General features: G+C 37.4%; 4 protein-coding genes across 4 annotated transcripts; 1 reads left to right on the top strand and 3 right to left on the bottom strand.

Annotated features, from left to right (window-relative positions):
- Positions 1-3,227: 3,227 nt before the first annotated feature.
- On the top strand, positions 3,228-4,848 carry LOC112521972 (UDP-glycosyltransferase 73C3-like). Its single transcript, XM_025130999.1, has one exon. It carries the CDS (start codon positions 3,279-3,281, stop codon positions 4,758-4,760), a length of 1,482 nt encoding a protein of 493 aa, XP_024986767.1. The 5' UTR covers positions 3,228-3,278; the 3' UTR covers positions 4,761-4,848.
- Positions 4,849-6,695: 1,847 nt separating this feature from the next.
- Positions 6,696-8,434, bottom strand: LOC112521128 (UDP-glycosyltransferase 73C5-like). Its single transcript, XM_025129824.1, has one exon. The coding sequence runs from the start codon at positions 8,387-8,389 to the stop codon at positions 6,899-6,901; it is 1,491 nt and encodes a 496-aa protein (XP_024985592.1). The 5' UTR covers positions 8,390-8,434; the 3' UTR covers positions 6,696-6,898.
- A 4,136-nt stretch (positions 8,435-12,570) lies between these two features.
- LOC112521409 (anthocyanidin 3-O-glucosyltransferase 4-like) lies at positions 12,571-14,356 on the bottom strand. The gene is made up of 2 exons (XM_025130254.1): positions 14,010-14,356; positions 12,571-13,919 (listed from the first exon to the last, which is right to left on the bottom strand). The coding sequence occupies exons 1-2, from the start codon at positions 14,308-14,310 to the stop codon at positions 12,841-12,843; spliced, it is 1,380 nt and encodes a 459-aa protein (XP_024986022.1). The 5' UTR covers positions 14,311-14,356; the 3' UTR covers positions 12,571-12,840.
- Positions 14,357-16,975: 2,619 nt separating this feature from the next.
- Positions 16,976-18,509, bottom strand: LOC112521410 (UDP-glycosyltransferase 73C3-like). Its single transcript, XM_025130255.1, has one exon. It carries the CDS (start codon positions 18,435-18,437, stop codon positions 16,977-16,979), a length of 1,461 nt encoding a protein of 486 aa, XP_024986023.1. The 5' UTR covers positions 18,438-18,509; the 3' UTR covers position 16,976.
- Between the last annotated feature and the right edge of the window lie 1,711 nt (positions 18,510-20,220).

Raw genomic sequence — 20,220 nt, 5'->3', positions numbered from 1 at the left:
TCACCAACAACATAGACTTTAATAATGCAGCTGAAATGCAACTCCCAGCAGCAGACCAACTTCAGATGATCACTTGTATCTGTTACAGTAACCCATATATATATATATATATATATATATATATATATATATATATATATAAATCATATGTAAATTACTTGTTATCAGCTTCCAACAACTCCAACAACATATATATATATATATATATATATATATATATAACATAAAATCAGCCATTAAACAATGAATGAAATGATAACACCTGCAATACCAACAAGCATTAGCATGGTAATCATATTCCAAAACCCAATTAGCCTAAGGTGTATGATGGAGGCAGTCTCCTCCATTAAGACATAGTTGGGAGTTGTAAACAGCTGACTATTTGCCTTCTCATCGAACATGGTGATCGTCACCAATTACCATGCAATTAGTTTTCAACACAAGGATCTTTGATTTGTATGAGTTATAACTTGATGAAATTAACACATAATAAAAGAAAACCAGGGTTATAAGACTTAGGGTGAGACGTAAACACAAGTTCCAGTAGACCAATGTTGTCGAAATGCTACAACATGCAATTAGTAACAACTATTTTCACAATTTATTTTTAAGGTATTCCTCTCGGATTTCACCATTGTACTTATAATATAACTTTCAACTCATATCTCTACGGCATCCGGACTAGTGAAAATCACAAATGGTGTTCTTAAAATACACGAATAAACAAATCTCTTCGTTAAAAAATAATTCTTTTGAGCAGATTACCGTATCATTTAAGTTGACATGTTCTAAATAACTCATTTCTGAGTTCATTCCACTTTAATACTTCAAAGTGATCAAGACCTATGCTCTATTTTTTTTCTTCTTCTAAGTTTAGAGATTTTTTTCATTCTTTCCCCTTTTCTTTCTCTAGTTTAGAGCAGAATTTAGCATTTTCATCAGAACAAATTTTTTCTAAAATATTCAAAATTTCTAAAATAATATAACCGTTAAAAATGCTAAACTCTTCATTCAGTATTGTATTTTCGTTATTATTGTTTTTTTATTAACCTGGATATCCAATCCGCTATGCGAACTGACTAATCTCAAGGCAACCAACTGCTTTACAGATAGTCCGAAATCACCTTTGAACCTCCATAACCACAAAAAAAATTTTATTACTTATTGAATTTAAACCTAAAATCTCTTATTATTTTTAACATTTGAAATCAAGCTCAAACCTCAGTCACCACCTTATCATTGTTATAGATTGAGTTTCTAGAAATGACAGGCCACCATCATTCTAAGTCTCTATCCCCTCCTGAAAGAAACAAAATGGTCATGTGACAAATGCCCAACTCTTCTTACGTAAGCTCTTACATCACCACTCTACAAACATCCTCTACGAAACTCCGTGTACGTAAGTAATTGTTATTCATTTTTATATTCGATTAAAACCGAACCAATCTGATATATTCAATATTTTAAATTGCTTGTCGTAATAATCGTCGTGACACGCTATGACTTAAACTTGTGTCTGACGACACATGAAGCTAGTCGCATGTCATGGACTATTACAAGAGACTTTTGGTTTTTCTTACGTTTTTAATGTTTTATTTATTAATTTTTTAATATATAACCTAAATTAATTTATTTAAAGAGTAATATCAAACATATATTTATATATAATATTATCTATGATATAGAGATTTATCATTATAAGTCACGTCTTAAAAAACATAATAACCTCGCCACAAGGACAGACCTAGCTAGTATAGCGGTCATGATGGCATGTGTTGTTTCATTCCTCCGTCGTAGTGTAAAAAAAATTAGGTTCGTGAAATGTGCAACCATATCAATTTGTTTTGTGCCACCATATATATTTTGAAACTACAATAAAGATGCAAGGTTTTCTTTCATTTTAGACCCGAGTTTGAAACACATTAGTATCATTTTCTTAGTTTTTAGCTTTAACTTTTGATTTATTATGTTTCTGGAGAAAAAAAATTACAATAAAAGACTAGAACACAAGACCTCACATAAGAAAAACAATGAACTAACCAAAAGACCAATTATGATGTTTAAATTATATCAGAATATTTATTTCTTATAGTCAAATGATACCATCATTTGAAAAAACTTCCGGATCCGTCCCTACCTCGCTACCACACCACACTTGACATCATTTATAACCTTGAATATATATCTCATAATAAATCAAAGTATAAAATGTGAGATATGCACAAATATATCATCTTGAAAAAGTGTTTTTATAAATAAAATCCCACAATTTAAATATGCGAATATATTTAAATAGAAAAGAATTGGGGGCCTGTTCTTTTGTATCTACTTTTGGAATATTAATGAGCCAACACAAATATTTAATGGCAACATGCACTTAAACACAATTAAAATCCTCATTTTTTCTGACTAATTTATCAGAAATATCTTGAAGTCTTATTTTTTATAAACTAATCCTATAAGTTTATCTGAATAAAAGTATGCTGTAGAATCTAGATCTTAAATATGTTATTCCGTCAAGAACGTACATTAATTTAATATAACTAGAAGGATATTCGCGCAATGCAGCGAGATACCTTTTAATTTTAATATTTTATTTTATTATTTATCTCAGTCGATGTTATAGTATGGCCTTATGTGATCTTGAAAAAGCAATAATATTTTTATTTTTGAATAAAATATAAATTTGAAGATATCATAAAACTTTGACAAAAATATGTCGATATTAGTATCAAATTAACTATTTAAAATTCTTATTTTTTGTGTAATTTTTTAATTTAATTTTTTATTATAATTTAATTTAGGTTTAATAACGAAGTAATTTAAATTGGTCTAATAATATAATTTTTTTATAAAGATAATAATTAATTATTTTGTTAGAACTCGATAATTATCCTAATTATATTTTAGATTTTTTATATTTTAAAATCAGATATTTATCCTCTAATTGGTTATGTTTATCCGCAGTTAGTTACTCGAATTTAAACATGAAGCTTTAATAAGTTGTACTTATGTATAATTTACTTGTAATCTTGAATTTTAAGTAATGTTTTATAATATAGTATAGATAATTTATTCTCTCCCATCGTCAAAATAATGATGCAGTGGGGACAGAAAATTTTGTGACAACAGAAAAGCTGCATCTTAAACCGTCTCGTCCCACAGAAAGGTTAAAAGAGAAGATAAGGACCCAAAAGGCTCTCCAACTACATATAAAACTTATCACAAGTTCATAACCCAAATGCATACCATTCTTCATAACTATTAACTTTACAGAAATGGCTTCCAATCTTCACTTTCTTGTCATACCTCTAATGTGCCCAGGCCACCTCATCCCAATGGTGGACATGGCCAAACTCATAGCACAACAGACGGTGGCGGTGACGATTGTCATCACGCCCCGTAATGCCGAACGGTACGGTGCGGTTCTCAACCGTGCCGTGGCATCGGGACTTCCGATACGAATCCTAAAACTCCGGTTCCCAGCCTTGGAGTATGGATTACCGGAGGGGTGTGAAAGTGTGGATGATCTGCCGTCGTTTACTTTATCCAAGAACTTCTTTGATGCAAGTGCTAAGCTTCAACAACCACTTGAAGAAGTGTTTGGGGAGCTTAAGCCTAGACCAAGTTGTATCATTTCTGATAAACATTTAGCATGGACAGCAGATGTGGCTAGAAAGTATCAGATTCCTTGGGTTATTTTTGATGGGATGAGTTGTTTCACTCAGTTATCTACACACAACTTATGTGTTTCCAAGAGTCATGAAAAGGTGGCTGATTCGGAGCCGTTTATCTTGCCTGGTTTGCCGGATAGCATCGTTGTGACTAAATCCCAGCTCCCGGGCCTATTCAATCCAGGGAACAGTGCAAGAGCGAAGGAAATGAAGAGTGTCCGTGAGCATATTAGAGCAGCAGAATTAGGAGCATATGGGACCATTATAAACAGTTTCGAGGAGTTGGAAACAAGATATATCGAAGAATATAAGAAACTAAAGCAAGGCAGAGTTTGGTGTATTGGACCGTTTTCGCAATCCAACAAGAATGATTTGGATAAAGCTCAGCGTGGAAGCAAAGCTTCAATCAACGAGCATGATTGCATGAAGTGGCTCGATTCTCAGCCTCCAGGAAGCGTAATCTATGCGTGTTTAGGGAGCCTAACACGTCTAACACCTCCTCAGTTTATAGAACTCGCTCTAGGCTTAGAAGAGTCAAGGTTTCCGTTTATTTTAGTGGTGAAAGGAGGAAGTAGAGCAGAAGAGATAGAGAAATGGCTGGGTGAAGATGGTTTCGAAGAGAGAGTGAAAGGAAGAGGAGTTTTGGTCCGTGGGTGGGCGCCACAAGTTCTCGTCTTATCACACCCTGCCATAGGAACCTTCTTGACACACTGCGGTTGGAACTCAACCATTGAAGGGTTCTCTGCAGGTGTACCAATGATCACATGGCCTCAATTTGCAGATCAGTTCTTTAATGAGCGGGTGGCTGTAGAAGTTGTGGGTACTGGTGTGGCGGTTGGAGCTAAAACAGTGATGCATTTAGGGGAAGAGGATGAAGCTGGGATACAAGTAAAAAGGGAGGATGTGTGCAGGGTTGCAAAGATAATAATGGATGAAGGACGAGAAGGAGAAGAACGTAGACAAAAAGCAAAATATTTCCAGGAGATGGCTAGAAAAACGATAGAAGAGGGAGGATCGTCTCGACACAACTTAAAACTGTTCATCGAAGATATCATGCTACACACAAATAAGGGCCTGGCTGGCTAAGCTATAGCAATTGCTAGTTATTTATGAAGATTTCTATCGTGATTCTTATTATTCTGATACCTAATAGAAGATGTTTCAGTTGCTCCTATGATTAACTTGAAGGCTTTCCATAAACTATCTTTCAGACTATATGCACCTAAGGTAGGACACAAAATATATCAATTATCTTGTCACATACATGGTGCTGTTTTCACTTGTGACTACGTGAAAGCAGTAGAAGTTAAAACAATGAATATGTACGACTACAATTCAATGTAAAACGGAAGGTTTACTCCATAATGTGGCACTCACAAGGTTTATTTGAGCTAAAAATCAATCCCGATCTTTCTTAACTTGAGCTTGAGCCTTGGCTAATCTCATATCGACTCAGTTCCGGTTGGTCCATAAAGGCTCATATAATCACAAATCTGAATACTTGCACAAAATTGGAGATTTCTTGTTTGGTTTGTTTTCCACCCGTATAGATTGAGAAGGTTTTTGTTTGGGAGAGTTTTTTCCTAGATGGAATGAGCATGTTTTTTAATTGGGAAGGGTTGGTGTGAAAAAAAAAAAAAACTTGGTTTTCTGTATAAAGCTCCCCCAAAGTAGCTTACTGAATAAGCCACTTTCTATTTCATAAAGCTACTACCAAACAGTCATGTATAGCTGATCAAATAAGCTATGAGTCACATTAAGCTCATGAAGCCACTAACAATCAGCCCCTTAGAAAATTACATTTAGCCCTCTTTAGGAAAAGCATGATTGGTTATTAAAATAAATTAAACTAAGTGGTTCGTACATGCTTGTATAGGCTCAGCTCTTTAGGCTAACCAAGTTGCCAATCCTGAGCTGTAGTTAGCCTGAATCCAACTCCGTAATCAGACAAGCACACCTTGGTTCAGCTCCAGCTTGCTATATGCTCAAGCTTCCCAAAACCCTTTTTGACGAGCGAGCAAGCTCTTGCCTTCCCCCACTCATAATTAGATGAACCTTAAATTTACTCTAGTACCTAAATTTTCTAGAACATTACAAATAACCTACAAAACTTTGCATTCTATTTTTCATACCAAATTTTCTCCAAGACAAATAGTCTACTTTGTCACTTAGGAAAAGCCATGAAGCAAAGAAACAAGAACACATAATTCAGTCACATATGTCCAGTGCCTCTTACCTAAGCTCTTACATCATTAGAGGTCAATATCAAAGGCCACTTGCCATGTGACTATGGATCAGGATGTGGGGTGACTTTTGATATTGTCTTGTCTGACCTAAAAGTTTATGGGCCAAGCCTTGAAGTAACAGGTAAGTTTTACTCTTTTTTGACCAAAAGATTAGTGTTTCAAGTCAAGAAAGGAGCCTCTTTAAAAATCAGCTACATAGGCTTCCTTCCCCAACCCTCATAAAGTTTAGTAGCCTCGGTACATCAGGATAAGCATTTTCTACAAAAGGGTATGACGCCACCCTCTGGAGTGCCTCCACCGTACCGGTCCCATGGCCATCATGGCGTGATTAACCAAGTCTCTTGGAAAAAAAGGTAAGTACCAAGTGGAAAGAGGGAACTTCTCTAATGTGCAGATGAACCTAGCTGGTGATGATTATCTCGCTCTTTTGTGACGACCAGAATCCCTCAGCATTACCACATTACGGTTAACATAATAACTGAAAGTTACCAACACCGATTTATACCCATATACATTCAAACAAATATGCAGACATTATTATTACCTTAGATAAATTCTTAATTTCTACCAATCAGCACCTTCAATTACATAGAACTGATTTCAGTCATACACATCAGATATACTACTGTAAACAAACATGTATTATTTGTTGGATTAATTTTTTTATTTCTAATGGGTAATATTGCACCACCTCACTACTAGCATTGGGTCAGATGGGATTTGAAGAAACCAATGATATAACATAGAAGGCTAATCACTTTTATGAGAGTTGAATGCATCAAAACACATATTTAGAAACTGTAACATTGAACTGGGACTTAAAGTTGGACACATATTCTATATAGATGGGCGGACTATCAAAAAGAAAGGCATAGTTTCATAAACTATTCTTCAAACCATCCACTCAATTTAAATGTGGTTAACAACTTAGATCAAAGGGAGAACAAGCTCCCATCTATGGGATTGAGCATAATCTTCTTAACTTAATTTCCCAGAACTGGCTTGGTTCCTGATATCTTCAATTAGTCGTTTCATATTCTGGTGGGAAGATCCTCCATCTTCTATTGCTTTATTTGCCATCTTACTGAGCTCTTTAGCTCTCTTTCTTCTCTCTTCTCCTTCTTTCCCTTCTTCCATTACCATCTCTATAGCCTTCCTCAGGTCCTCACTCTTTACTTCCACTCCAGACTTCTCTTCTTCACCCAAATGTACTACTTTTTGAGCACCAACACTAACTCCAATTCTCAACACTTGGACAACTAACTTCTCATTGAGGAACTGCTCCTGAAACTGAGGCCATGTTACCAATGGGACACCAGCAGATACCCCTTCTAGTGTAGAATTCCAACCACAGTGCGTTAAAAACCCTCCGATTGCAGGGTGCAATAAGACTAGTAGTTGGGGAGCCCACCCGCGGATCAAGAGACCTCTCTCTTTCGTTCTCTCTACAAACCCCTCTTCATCTATCCATTTTTCAATCGCATTTGTCTTATGACCTGCTCGAACAACCCAAATGAATGGTTTTTTAGATGCTTCTAATGCTAAAGCAAGCTGTATTAGCTGTGCAGGTTCAACACGACTAACACTTCCTAGACAGGCATAGATTACCGAGCCATTTTCTTGAGAATCTAGCCATTTGAGGCATTCGTTTTTGTCAATTGAGGACTTGTTACCTCTCTGGACCTTCTCTGATACATCCTTATGGCATAGCGATAATGGCCCTATGCACCAAACTTTATCTCCTTTGACTTTTTGATATTCATCAGCATATTCTAGTTCCAACTCTTGGAAACTGTTTATAACTACTCCATATGCTTCAGATTCAGATTTCCGAACTCTTTCATAAAAATCTGTCACGTCTTTGGAGCCCGGATTGAATACCAAAGGCAGTTGGGATCTTGTTAGTTCAATACGATCAGGCAAACCGGGTAAAATGAATGAGTCCGATTCACCCAGACTTTCGTATACCTTTGAGAGGTATAAAACATGGCTACACATCTGTGTGAAGCAATTCATTCCGTCAAATATAATCCTTGGAATCTGAAACTTTTTTGCTGTATCAGCTGTCCATAGGATAAATGAGTCGGATACTAAGCAACTTGGCCTAGGATTAAGCTTTTCAATATGTTGTTCAACTTCTTGTTGTAGTGAATTATAGGCAATGTAAAGATCCCTGGCCGAGCCCATGGTAGGGAGAGTATCTATGCTTTCGCAGCCCTCTGGTAAGCCAAACTCCACAGACGGAAATGGTAATTCCAGAAAACGGATGGGAAGACCTGATTTGATTGCTTGATCAAGGATTGACCCAAATCTGAGGGCATTGACTGGGGTGGTAACTATTGTGACTCTCACACCATGTTGAGCTAGTAACTTGACCATGTCAATGGTGGGGATATAGTGGCCTGGAGACACTAAGGGTATAACGAGAAAGTGAAGCTGGTTGTGTTCCTGTAACTCCTCTAAAGCCATATCACAGCGTATGGAGGTTGATTGAATCTATGTTTGATAATTGAACTGCGCCTGCATTCTAATAGAGGGTTTCATTACCCTTAAATGCTTTCTCATGATATTTCATTTGATTAGATTAATCCACGATGATGTAAGTGTTTACATCAGCATGCATGTGCTTACAAAATTGAGAACATAGTATTATTGTATATTACTAAGAATATGAACTGGTCAAGTTTGGAAAAGATGGTGTAGATCACGAGAATGTTTGTCTAATAGGGAAACTCCAATGGTGTACAATATTATTTCAAGAAAGAAAGATAGCCGGACAAGATGCCAAGTAGAAAGCTAAACCCAAATCACAGGACGGGTGTGTAAATTTTTGTGCTTGTCTATGTCTCTGTTATTCATTATCTACCTTTTATTGGTAGCCATGTTATTTATTACCTTCGATCCAAATAATCAAACAGGATTTATGCCTCCGTCACATGACCAGTCCAAACTTTAGGCTTTCTCGTTACTGGACATGGATCTGAAGGATAGATACACTCGCAGGCTTCGAATTAGTATTTGATGAGGCATCAAGTCACCCAATAATTACTGGTAAGCCAATCTGGTTATTCATTTATCTATCTACTTGAGGGAATCATTTTTCTTGAATCTCACATATGAGTAGTACTCTTGAATGTTCTATCACACGAATCCAATGGATGTTTAAGGTAAGCCAAACTCCACAGAAGGAAATGGTAACTCAAGAAAACGGATGGGGAGACCTGATTTGATTGATTGATCAAGGATTGACCCAAATCCGAGAGCATTGACTGGGGTGGTAACTAACGTGACTCTAACACCATGTTGAGCTAGTAACTTAACCATGTCAGTGGTGGGGATATAGTGGCCTGGTGATACTAAGGGTATAACAAGAAAGTGAAGCTGGTTGTGTTCCTGTAATTCCTCTAAAGCCATTTCACAGTCTGGCTGGTATGGTGGAGTGATTGGATCTATGTTCAATCGTGGAACTGCATTTGCATTCTGATTAAAGGGTTTCATTCCCCTTCAATCCTTTCTAATGATATTTTATTAATGTATGATGTTGTAAGTGTAAACATAAGCATGGATGTGCTTAGAAAATTAAAAAACATAGCATTAAAAATATGAACTAGTCAATTTTGGACTAACAGAAAAAGTCCAATCGAGTACAATCAAAAATTATTTAGAAAAAGACAGATAGCCGGCCAAGATGGAAAGTAGAAAGGCAAACCCAAGTCAAATCACAGGAGGCGTGTGCAAATTTTGTGCTTGTCTATGTCTGTCAGTTTTATTCATTGTCTACCTTTTTTTGGTAGCCATGTTATCTATAACCTTTGATCCAACTAATCCACGGGATTTATGCCTCCTTCACATGACCCATCCAAACTTTTAGGCTTCTGGTTAATGGACATGGCTATAAAGGATTGATAACACTTGTCAGATTCTAACTAGTATTTCATGAGGCATCAAGTTAGATTATACCTTACCATAGGGAGAAAAGGCACTTAAAGCTATGCTGCAGGTGTCAAGTGCAACCGAATACCTACAGATAACAAACAAATGAAAGGAGTTACAGTTGCCAATCAAGGACTGTGAGGCCTCTCGCACATTTCAACAAACAGTTTATGGCACGTAGTTTGTTTAGCTTTCGGTTTGATCTTTCTCATTCTCCCTTTGTTCGTCGTAATCATTCAGCTCAGAGATCTAGCATGCTTAATAATCTAGGCATCGTAAACTCCATGATTGAAAAGCAAACCTGTAACTCCACGCAGAAGAAATAAAAAAAATCTCCATGAAAGTGTTTATCAATTTATATATGGTGGCAAACTGGAATTTTATTAAAAAGTGTATGGACATCGTATCGGATAAGCTTATAAAATAGAAAGAGATACCATTTTCTTTTTCCATCCAAATACTAAAACTCTTTATTGTCGGTACCACACCGGAATAAGTTAATAAGTTAGAAGGAAGTAACTCACTAAAAACTCCTTATTACCGGCGCCAAACCAGTATAAGCATTTCCTTTTTTCCTCCCTCCAAACACTAAGGGTGCGTTTGGTACGCTGGACAGGGTGGGACAGGACAGAACAGAACACATTTGTCCTACGTTTGGTGTGGCTAAATGTGGAACTAAATTGGACAAGCATGGGACACGCCTGTTCCACCATTACCCCTGGAACTAAGTGGAACAAGAAAGCTTTTCCCTCTTTACCCCTTCTTCCTCTCCATCGCAGCCTCCATACACCCTCCATCGCACTCTATGCTCTGCCTCCATCGGCGACTGCCTCCGTCGCACCAACTGCCTCCATCGGCGACACCCTCCATCGCACTCCATGCTCTGCCTCCATCGGCGACTGCCTCCATCGCACCGACTGCCTCCATCGCACCGACTGTGTATGAATCGATTTTGGCCTAACCTTCTCCTTCATCAGGTACACGATTGCCCTAACCTTCTCCTTCTCATCGCTATGTTTGAATCCCTTTGACTATATCATCATTTGTCGATTCGGATTCTGAGTTCTTAATTCGTTTCATAAAAAAATCAGATCTTGGTTTTGTGTATTCTGTTGTATTCGTAGCTGTGTTTTGATTTCAAAGTGTTGATTGGAATTGCATTTCTGCCAAGATGAGTGAGGTAACAGAAGTCAAACCCTTGATTTCACAATCTTCCTCTAGAAAACTTCCTGATTTCAAGAAATCTGTGAAGCTTAAGTATGTAAAACTGGGGTATCACTATCTTATAACCCATGGAATGTACCTTTGCTTGTCTCCTCTTRTTGTAGTTCTTGCTACTCAACTGTCAAATTTTTCGCTGCATACACCCTCCAAGATGTTTATGTTCTTTGCTGCTCAATTGCATTTCTCCTCCTGAGGTTTGAATTGATTTAGGGTTTGCTAGCAATTCAAAGAGAGTAAGATTCTGATCAATCGATTTCGATTTAGCAATTCAAAAATCGGCTGTTTAATCTAGCTGTTTAATCGGCTGTTTAATCGATTTCGATTTAATCTGCAGTAAGATTGATTTTGGTGAAAAAACACTAAACAGCTCATTGAGGGTAAATTGGTCATTTTAACCAGTTCTGTCCTTCCTGTCCTGTCTTACCAAATGCTGAACAGCTGTTCTGTCCTGTCCTGTCCCGTCCTGTCTTGTCCTGTCCCGTCCTGTCTGCGCACCAAACGCACCCTAAAAACTCTTTATTACGGGTACCATACTGAAATAAGTTAATAAACACTTTAAATTAGCAAATCCCAAACACCCCCTTAATACACAAAAAAATAAATACCAACGAATAAGAAAATATTTTGCATTAATGGGATGAATAATCCATAAGGCGAAAGGGACTTGAACCTTGATCATTTCTAATTTCATGTCCATTTATGAATTATGTTTTAGAAACCAATTGATCCGGTATATCTCGATGTACCTCATTAGTCAATTATGATTGATCCAAATGTGAAGATCTCTTCTTAAGCTTTTTACTGTAACTTCCTTCTAATCGGAACCCAACCCTAAGCCATAACCGGATTCATAGCTTATTCGATAAGCTATACATAATTGTTTGGTATTTAACATTATGCAGAAAGTCAAGTTTTTTTCCAATCCTGCCTCTACTAATTAAAAAACATATGCATTCACAAAAACATTCCAAAATTATAAACACCGATTAATTACACAAACAATTTTATTCATACAAGAAAATCAACCAATCAGCCTTTCATTTTTGTTTGTTTTTTGTCTATATTATATTATAAAGCATTTAAAGAGAACTTTTAAAAACATATTATGATGCATAAGGTATCATCAATTATAGCATGTAACTTAAAATTTAAGAATACAGTTTGTATTTGCTTTTGGTACAAATTGTTCAAAACACTACGTACACTCTAATCCTAATCCACACCCCTAAAAAGTCTCTTATACGTACCGACTTTGATACCTAAGCACATATAATGAGATACCCGGAGGACGGTGGCTGGGGGACGGAAAGAGAAGAGATGAGAGAAAATACCTAAAATGTTTTTGTATTAAAATTTTAATTCAAAATTACCAAAATTATAAATTTTCTAATTTATCTATAGATTTGTAATTATATATATATATATATATATACACACACGTACACACACATACATACATAAAGCTGTTGTGACTCGACATATAATCTAATTTAAACCGTTTAATACCATTACGTCATTAAACAATAGTAGAAAACATATTCGTCAGTATATAATATATAATACATAATACATAAAATATATTATATGGAGTCTTCACTATAAGTCTCGTCCTTATTATCGTCGTCGTGATCTTGTCGTAACTCTTAGAACATGAGATTTGACATCAGTGTCACGTCATGGACGACAATCGATTAAATACTACTGTTTTTGCATCCAGATACAATTCAAGAATGGTGTTTTTCATTATCTTTTGATAAAGATTCTTAGCTTGTGGCATTTGCATGATGCATTATGTCTTGGATTAGTAGTGTCAGATTCAGGTGAGAAGACCCTCCCTCCTTTATCGCTTTATTTGCCATCTTTCCGAGCTCTTTTGCTCTCTTTCGCCTCTCGTTTCCTTCGATCCCGTCATCCATCACCTTCTCGATAGCCTTCTTCACATCCTCATTCTTCACTTTCACACCATACCGATCTTCTTCGCCAACATGAATAACAGCATCGGCTCCAACACCAACACCAGTCCCCAATACTTGCACAATTAGCTTCTCGTTTATAAACTGCTCGGCAAATTGAGGCCACGTAATCAAGGGAACGCCAGCACACACTGCTTCTAGAGTCGAATTCCATCCACAGTGTGTTAAGAACCCTCCAACCGAGGGGTGAGACAAGATAAGCAATTGTGGCGCCCAACCTCGGATTAGCAACCCTCTGTCTTTGATCCTTTCCTCAAAACCACTTTCAGCTAACCATTCTTCGACCTCATTTGATCTATGAACGGATCTAACCACCCAAATGAACGGACGGTTGGATGCTTCAAGGCCTAACCCGAGCTCGATGAGTTGTGGAGTGTTAACCCGAACAAGGCTACCAAAACAAGCGTAAACCACAGATTCGGGTTCGTGGGAATCGAGCCACTTCAGGCATTGTTCTTCATCGATCGAAGCTACGTTTCCTCTTTGAGCGTTATCAGAATCGTCACTATTGCATAGCGACAATGGCCCGATACACCAAACCTTACCCCCTCTTAACTTCTTATACTCGTTCACGTATTCTTGTTCTAACTCCTCAAAACTATTGATCACAACTCCATAAGCCCTCACCTCGGAATCCCTAGCCTGTTGACGAAACTCGCTTGTGTCAATCGAGCTCGGGTTAAACTCGGCTGGGAGTTGGTTTCTCCTTAGCTCGATCCTATCAGGTAAACCAGGGACTATAAATGGTTCTGATTCAGGCAAACAGTCGAACACCTTGGATACATACAAATTGTTGCAACATAATTCGTTAAAACAACTCATTCCATCAAACATGATTCTTGGTATGTGATATTTATCAGCAGTTTCACCTGTCCACGACATGTACTTATCAGATATAATACAATTTGGAGGAGGGTTCAGCATCCCAAAACGATCTTCAAGCTTTTGCTGTAGCATACCAATTGCAGCTAAAAAGTTTGGGACTAAATCCAAACTAGGGATCTTATCTGTGGTTTCACATCCTTCAGGCAATCCAGCCTCAGCTGCCGGAAATGGGAGCTCAAGGAATTGGACGGAAAGTCCGGCGTTGATGGATCCGGCGAGAGTGGCACCGAATCGGGTGGCATTGAGAGGCGTGGTGGCGATGGTGACCATAACATTAGGTTGTTTTGCAAGTAGTTTGGCCATGTCGATCATAGGAATGGAATGGCCAGGACCTATGTGGGGAACCAAAAGGAAGTGGAGGCGGTGGGCGGCCATTGTTGGCGATGAATCGGAGAATCTTGAGGTTGATCGCCTCTAGCTTCTACGCGATTAGTTTGATGAGAGAAGCGTTGGAGGTTGCGTATTTATAAAGAGAAAGTAATCATTTTGTGTTGGCGAGGATGATTAGTCTCTGAATCTTCTTGGAATCTGCCATGTGAGTTGAAAAATCAAAAGCGTGAAAGGATTTGCTTCCATGAAATCAATAGAAATAGCGATTTTTATGTTTAGGATTTGCTTCCATGAAATCATCAGTTTGTAACTTTTTTTAAATTTAGAAATTTCTTTTTTTTTCTCTCTAATTTAACATAAATTCAGAAAAGCTGTCAAACCTTTATTTTAATATCGTTGGGTTGGAAATGCTAGTTTAAAAGGGATTGGGTTTGAGTGAAAGAAAGAGAGATAAAGTGAGAAGCATAAGAAGGGATATTTATTTTTGGATATACATTAAGGGGCTGTTTGTTTGCCTCTTAATAGCGACATTAAGAGGGTGTCTCTTAATCGGTAAGAGGTAGAGGCTGTTTGGCAAAAAAAATTGAGCCTCTTAATGGTGACAATTACCTCTTAACGATTTAGCATCTAAGGCTTCACTCAACCATTCAGATACCATTTCTTCCATCTTTACCCTTCCTTCCACGTCGCCTTCACAATCCTTCCCACCCACTCATCTCTTCCAGCTTGGGCTTCACAGCTTCGTCCATGAGTTCACCGTCTCCATCTCCGGTTACCTTCACCGTCTCCATCTCCGGTCACCTTCACCGTCTCCATCTCCGGTCACTGGCAGATCCGATGGTGGAGCAACCTCCACCGCCCCTGACCTCTTCTTCAGCAGCACAACTACTCCCAGCCACCTCCGGTTTTGTGGTCTCAGAAGAGAAGCATTTTCTAGATGAAAGTCGTCTAACAATGAACTTCTGTTGAAGCAATTGCGTCCCACGAAGAAGATTTCGGCTTCCTCGTCCAGGAACGGGACTCCATCTAAGGGTTTTGATTATGATCTTGTCATTATTGGAGCTGGTGTTAGAATCGTGCTTCCCTGGAACAATTTTGGATTTAATCAATTTTGGGATCGCCCTTGTTGATTGCTCTTTCCGGTGCTTCTGTTATGCCCCTTCTTTGTTTGGAGATTTTGGATTTAATCATTCTTGTACTTAAATCATACCAGGGTTATAATGGTAATTTGTTGTCATTCAGATAACAGTTACCAAACAACATTATTTCATTCAGCACTTAACCATTCTGACCCTTTTAACCATTCTGACCTCTTAACTATTCTGCACTAAATCATTCAGCAACTGCCAAACAGCCCTTAAGATGAGATACATCGGATCAATCTCATTATCAAGCATCATTCATGGGTGGTTTTGAAATTAAAGGTGATCAAGGGTCCACATCTCTTCTTACGCTCCTTACTTTAACTCTTCTTCACACACGATCATTCGTCGTTAAAGAGTACTCCAACATCTTTTTCATAATTTATTGGACAAAGAAGTAATAATTAAGTTCAATGGCGAAGAATCGTGTAAGAATGAGAGTTTAGATGATAAGCGTAAGAAGAGATCTGGATGCATGACCATTTTTAATCTCAAATTCACTCATGAATCGTATTTGATACGGTGATTGATTTGGTGCATCCCATTTTAATGTGCATCCAAGAGTGAAAAAGGGATCTTGACGCACATCCCTGCTTCAACCATTCTACTACCATTACTGTCATGCCCCTAACCTAAACCCCACCACCACACCATTATTGTCGTCGTTACAACTGCCACTCATCCCCTCCCCACACTACCCCAACCCACCACTAACCACCATGCCACTATTGTCACCGTCGTACCCACCCACTCCCAGCCATCCGACCACTGTCGTCGCGACAGCTACCACCCCGCCTTCCATCCCCACCGCCCTAACCAAACGCATGGTCAAATTCCATCAAATTTCATTCTAATTCCTTCATAGTCAAATTTCTTTGATCAATTCTAATTCCATTCTATGAACCAAACACCCCTTAGAGGTCGTTTATCATAAATTTATTGGGCAAGTGTTTATCGATTTTTTTTACTCTCATTATATTATTATGTAACATTATTAATCATCAAAATAAATTTCTATTAGGTAAGTGTCCTTTTCCTCACTTACCTGATAAGTCTTTCGATATTTGTTATGATGCTCAATGATTTAAATCAACGTTTAACATAAAACGAGCCTCCTTATATGTAATAATATCCTTTTGCTTGGTTGCTCTTATACAGCAATAGAAAAGTATAGAAGGTGAAGAACCTTCAAGAATATTAAATATACTAAAAAAAACAAACATTTTTCACCTTAAAAAGTAAAAAAAATTTATTCGATGTAATTTTTTTAAAATAGAGTATTATCTCATCAGGTATGAGGAAGGTATGTGAGTTTATTTGTTTAATTTACTCTACAGCTGAAGCTAGCGGGGTTTGGAATCAAACCCAAAACGTGCTTTATATTTAAGTAAAGTCACCCGAACACAAGGCCACTTGAGCTACAATAGCTACAAACGAGATTATAAACTCATCTACTCTAAAACTATGGAGTTGTTTCGGGTTTTGGAATATGTTGAGATTTCTTTAAATATACTAATAAATATATATGAAAAACTCACATGGTATTCATATTTGATGAGATTTGAACTCTTAACCTGAGTACGACCGGTGGAGATTCATGTCCCTTATTTGTTGTATGAGTAGTTTCAAGTTCATGTGAGAAGAGCCTCCCTCTTCTATTGCTCTATTTGCTATTTTCCCGAGTTCTTTCGCTTTCTTTCTTCTCTCAATTCCTTCGATCCCCGAATCCATGACCTTCAATATAGCCTTCTTAACATCCACGCTCTTCATCTTCACTCCAAACTTCTCTTCTTCCCCCCAATGAACGACAAATTGGGCCCCGACACCGACGCCAGTCCCTAAAACTTGTACCACTAACTTCTCGTTCAAAAACTGCTCCGCAAACTGAGGCCATGTGATCATGGGCACGCAGGAACACACTCCCTCCAAAATTGAGTTCCACCCACAGTGTGTCAAGAACCCTCCGATCGAGGGGTGGGACAAGATCGACAACTGTGGAGCCCACCCTCGTATCAAAAGCCCACGATCTTTAACCCTCTCTTCAAATCCACTTTCTACTATCCATTGCTCAACCTCTCTGTCCCTAATTACCCAAATGAACGGGTGATCGGACGCTTCTAGGCCTAAACCAAGTTCGATAAGTTGCATAGGGTTAACCCGACTAACACTACCAAGACAAGCGTAAACCACCAATCCATGTGGGTGTGAATCGAGCCATTCCATGCATTGTTGCTCGGAAATTGAGGCAATTTTTCCCCTTTGAGCCTTATCGTTATAGGTGCATAATGATAATGGACCTATGCACCAAACTTTACCCCCTTTCAACTTCTTGTACTCATTAACATATTCTTGTTCCAACTCCTCGAAACTATTGATCACAATTCCAACAGATCGCAACACGGTTTCCCTCACCCGTTCAAGACGCTCACTCGTGGTGTGTGTGCTTGGGTTGAACTCGACTGGCAGCTGGGATCTCGTTAGCTCGATGCGGTCAGGCAATCCAGGGACGACAAAGGTCTCTGACTCAGGCAAACCATCGAACACCTTGGATTCATACAAATTGTGATCACATAACTGTTTGAAACAACTCATTCCATCAAAAATGACTCTGGGTAGTTGATATTTATCGGCCGTATCAGCAGTCCATGGCAGGTACTTATCGGATACGATACAGCTCGGTGGAGGACTCAACGTCTTGAAACATTGTTCGAGTTTGGATTGAAGCATGTCAACTGCATCTGCAAACTTTAGTGCTAGATCAGGACTAGGCAGAGCATCTAGACTTTCACACCCCTCTGGTAATCCAACCTCCATCGCCGGAAACGGAAGTTGAAGGAAACCCACCGGGAGTCCGGGTTTGTTGAGGACGGGACCATATCGAACGGCGTTGAGGGGTGTGGTGACGACGGTGACAGTCACATCCGGTTGCTGTGCGAGCAATTTGGCCATGTCAATCATGGGGATTGTGTGGCCAGGGGCTAGGTATGGAATCAAGAGGAAATGAAGCTCGTTGATAGATTTGGAAGCCATGGCCAACCTTCTTGGGAGATTGAGGGTTGATGATCGGTGATTATGATGTCACTATATTTTCTGTTGTGTACCGAAGGATGGAAGATCAATACCATGGTTGAAAAGTAGATGCCGTAGGAAACATGGTCTTGCGGCTTCTTTCTAGAACTTGCTTTGTTTAAAAAATTATCGGTTAAAAGTTATGATTCTCATTTATTTTATTTAGTAATTTTTTTTATTAATCTAAATATACAATCCGTTATGCGAGCCGATTAATATTATGACGACCACTTGTTTTGCAGATAGCCTGGAGTCATCATATTTGAACCTCAGTAGCTACAATGGGATTTTTATTCTTACTTAGATTTGAACTCGGGACCTCCAGGTACTTTTGATATTTGGAGCCAAGTTCAAACCAACCAGGCACCACCCTTATGTTAACTTTTTCTTACCCTACGAACATTAATTAGATAAGAGTTTTTTCCTCTCATTACCGACTAAGATTTCTGATCTTACCATCATCAATGAGTACGTCAAATCACGTTCAATATACGCTTATAGTAAATGTTTAATAAACCACTCTTTATTCGCCACACTTTATTTTGGCCTTATTACTTTTAGAGTAAAAGACAAAAAATCGATAAAAGGACAAAAAAAGTCCCTCATTTAACCGAATTTTTTAATGACTGTTAGATAGATTAATTAAATCCGGACGTTTTTACAAACTATGATAAACATCTTGTAATTTTGATACTGAAGGGATGGTGTTACTTTTTCCAAACTACAGGAACCAAATTTAGGGTTTTACTGAAATTTTATGAGAGAGACAAATATTCAACTACTTGTACTTGAACGATTTTATTGGCAGAAATCGAATTCATAGAAAACCCCTTTTCGGGTCTGGATTTTTCGTGTCGATTCTGTCGTCGTTTTCGATAGGGAGACAAAGTAGTCTCTTGTACTGACCGAACCCTCAGTTCGGAGGTCTCCAATGAAGATGAATATTTCACATGAAGAAGTGTGCATTTTTATGTTAAACGATAATGACCAAATATATAAATAACCTAACTGTATGGAAATATTTAATTATGTAATCATAAATAATAATAAAATAATATAATGTTTTTATGTATTGATTTTTATATCAAAAATATATAGTTTTATTAAAAGGAAACGTTCAGAAAAACCAACAAACGATCGTGTTTTGAGTGATTAAGTCTTTAAACTATTTTTTGAATGAAAAACCATAAACTTTCTCGTTTTGAATAACTAAGTTCCTAAATTATTTTTTTAAATGAAAAACCATTAAATTTTCTTATTTTGAACTAGAAGGGTACTCGTGTAATACAGCGAGATACATCTCGATTTAATTGTTTCGTTTTATTCTGTCTGAGTCGATGTTATAATACAATTTTTTGTGGTACTGAAAAATCGATAATATTTTTATTTTTTGAATAAAAAAATTGAAGGTATCGTAAAATTTTGAAAAAAAAATGTATCGATTTTAGTATCAAATTAAATATTTAAAAGTTTTTTTTTTTGTGTAATCTTTTTAATTCAATTTTTTATTATAATTTAATTTTGATTTAATAATGAAGTCATCTATTTTTAGTTTAATAATATAATTTTTTTATATAGATAATAATTAATATTTTGTTAGAATTTAATGATTATCCTAAATATATTTTAGTATATTTAAAATGAGATACATATCCAATATTTGATTATGTTTATCTACGGTTAATTACACGAATTCAAACATGAAGCTTTAATAAGTTGTATATACGTACAATTTATTTGTAAT

The sequence above is a fragment of the Cynara cardunculus genome (assembly GCF_001531365.2).
Source record: "Cynara cardunculus var. scolymus isolate 2C chromosome LG 11, CcrdV1, whole genome shotgun sequence".
Classification (NCBI taxonomy): Eukaryota; Viridiplantae; Streptophyta; class Magnoliopsida; order Asterales; family Asteraceae; genus Cynara; species Cynara cardunculus.
This window is presented reverse-complemented; position numbering and strand designations above follow the sequence as displayed.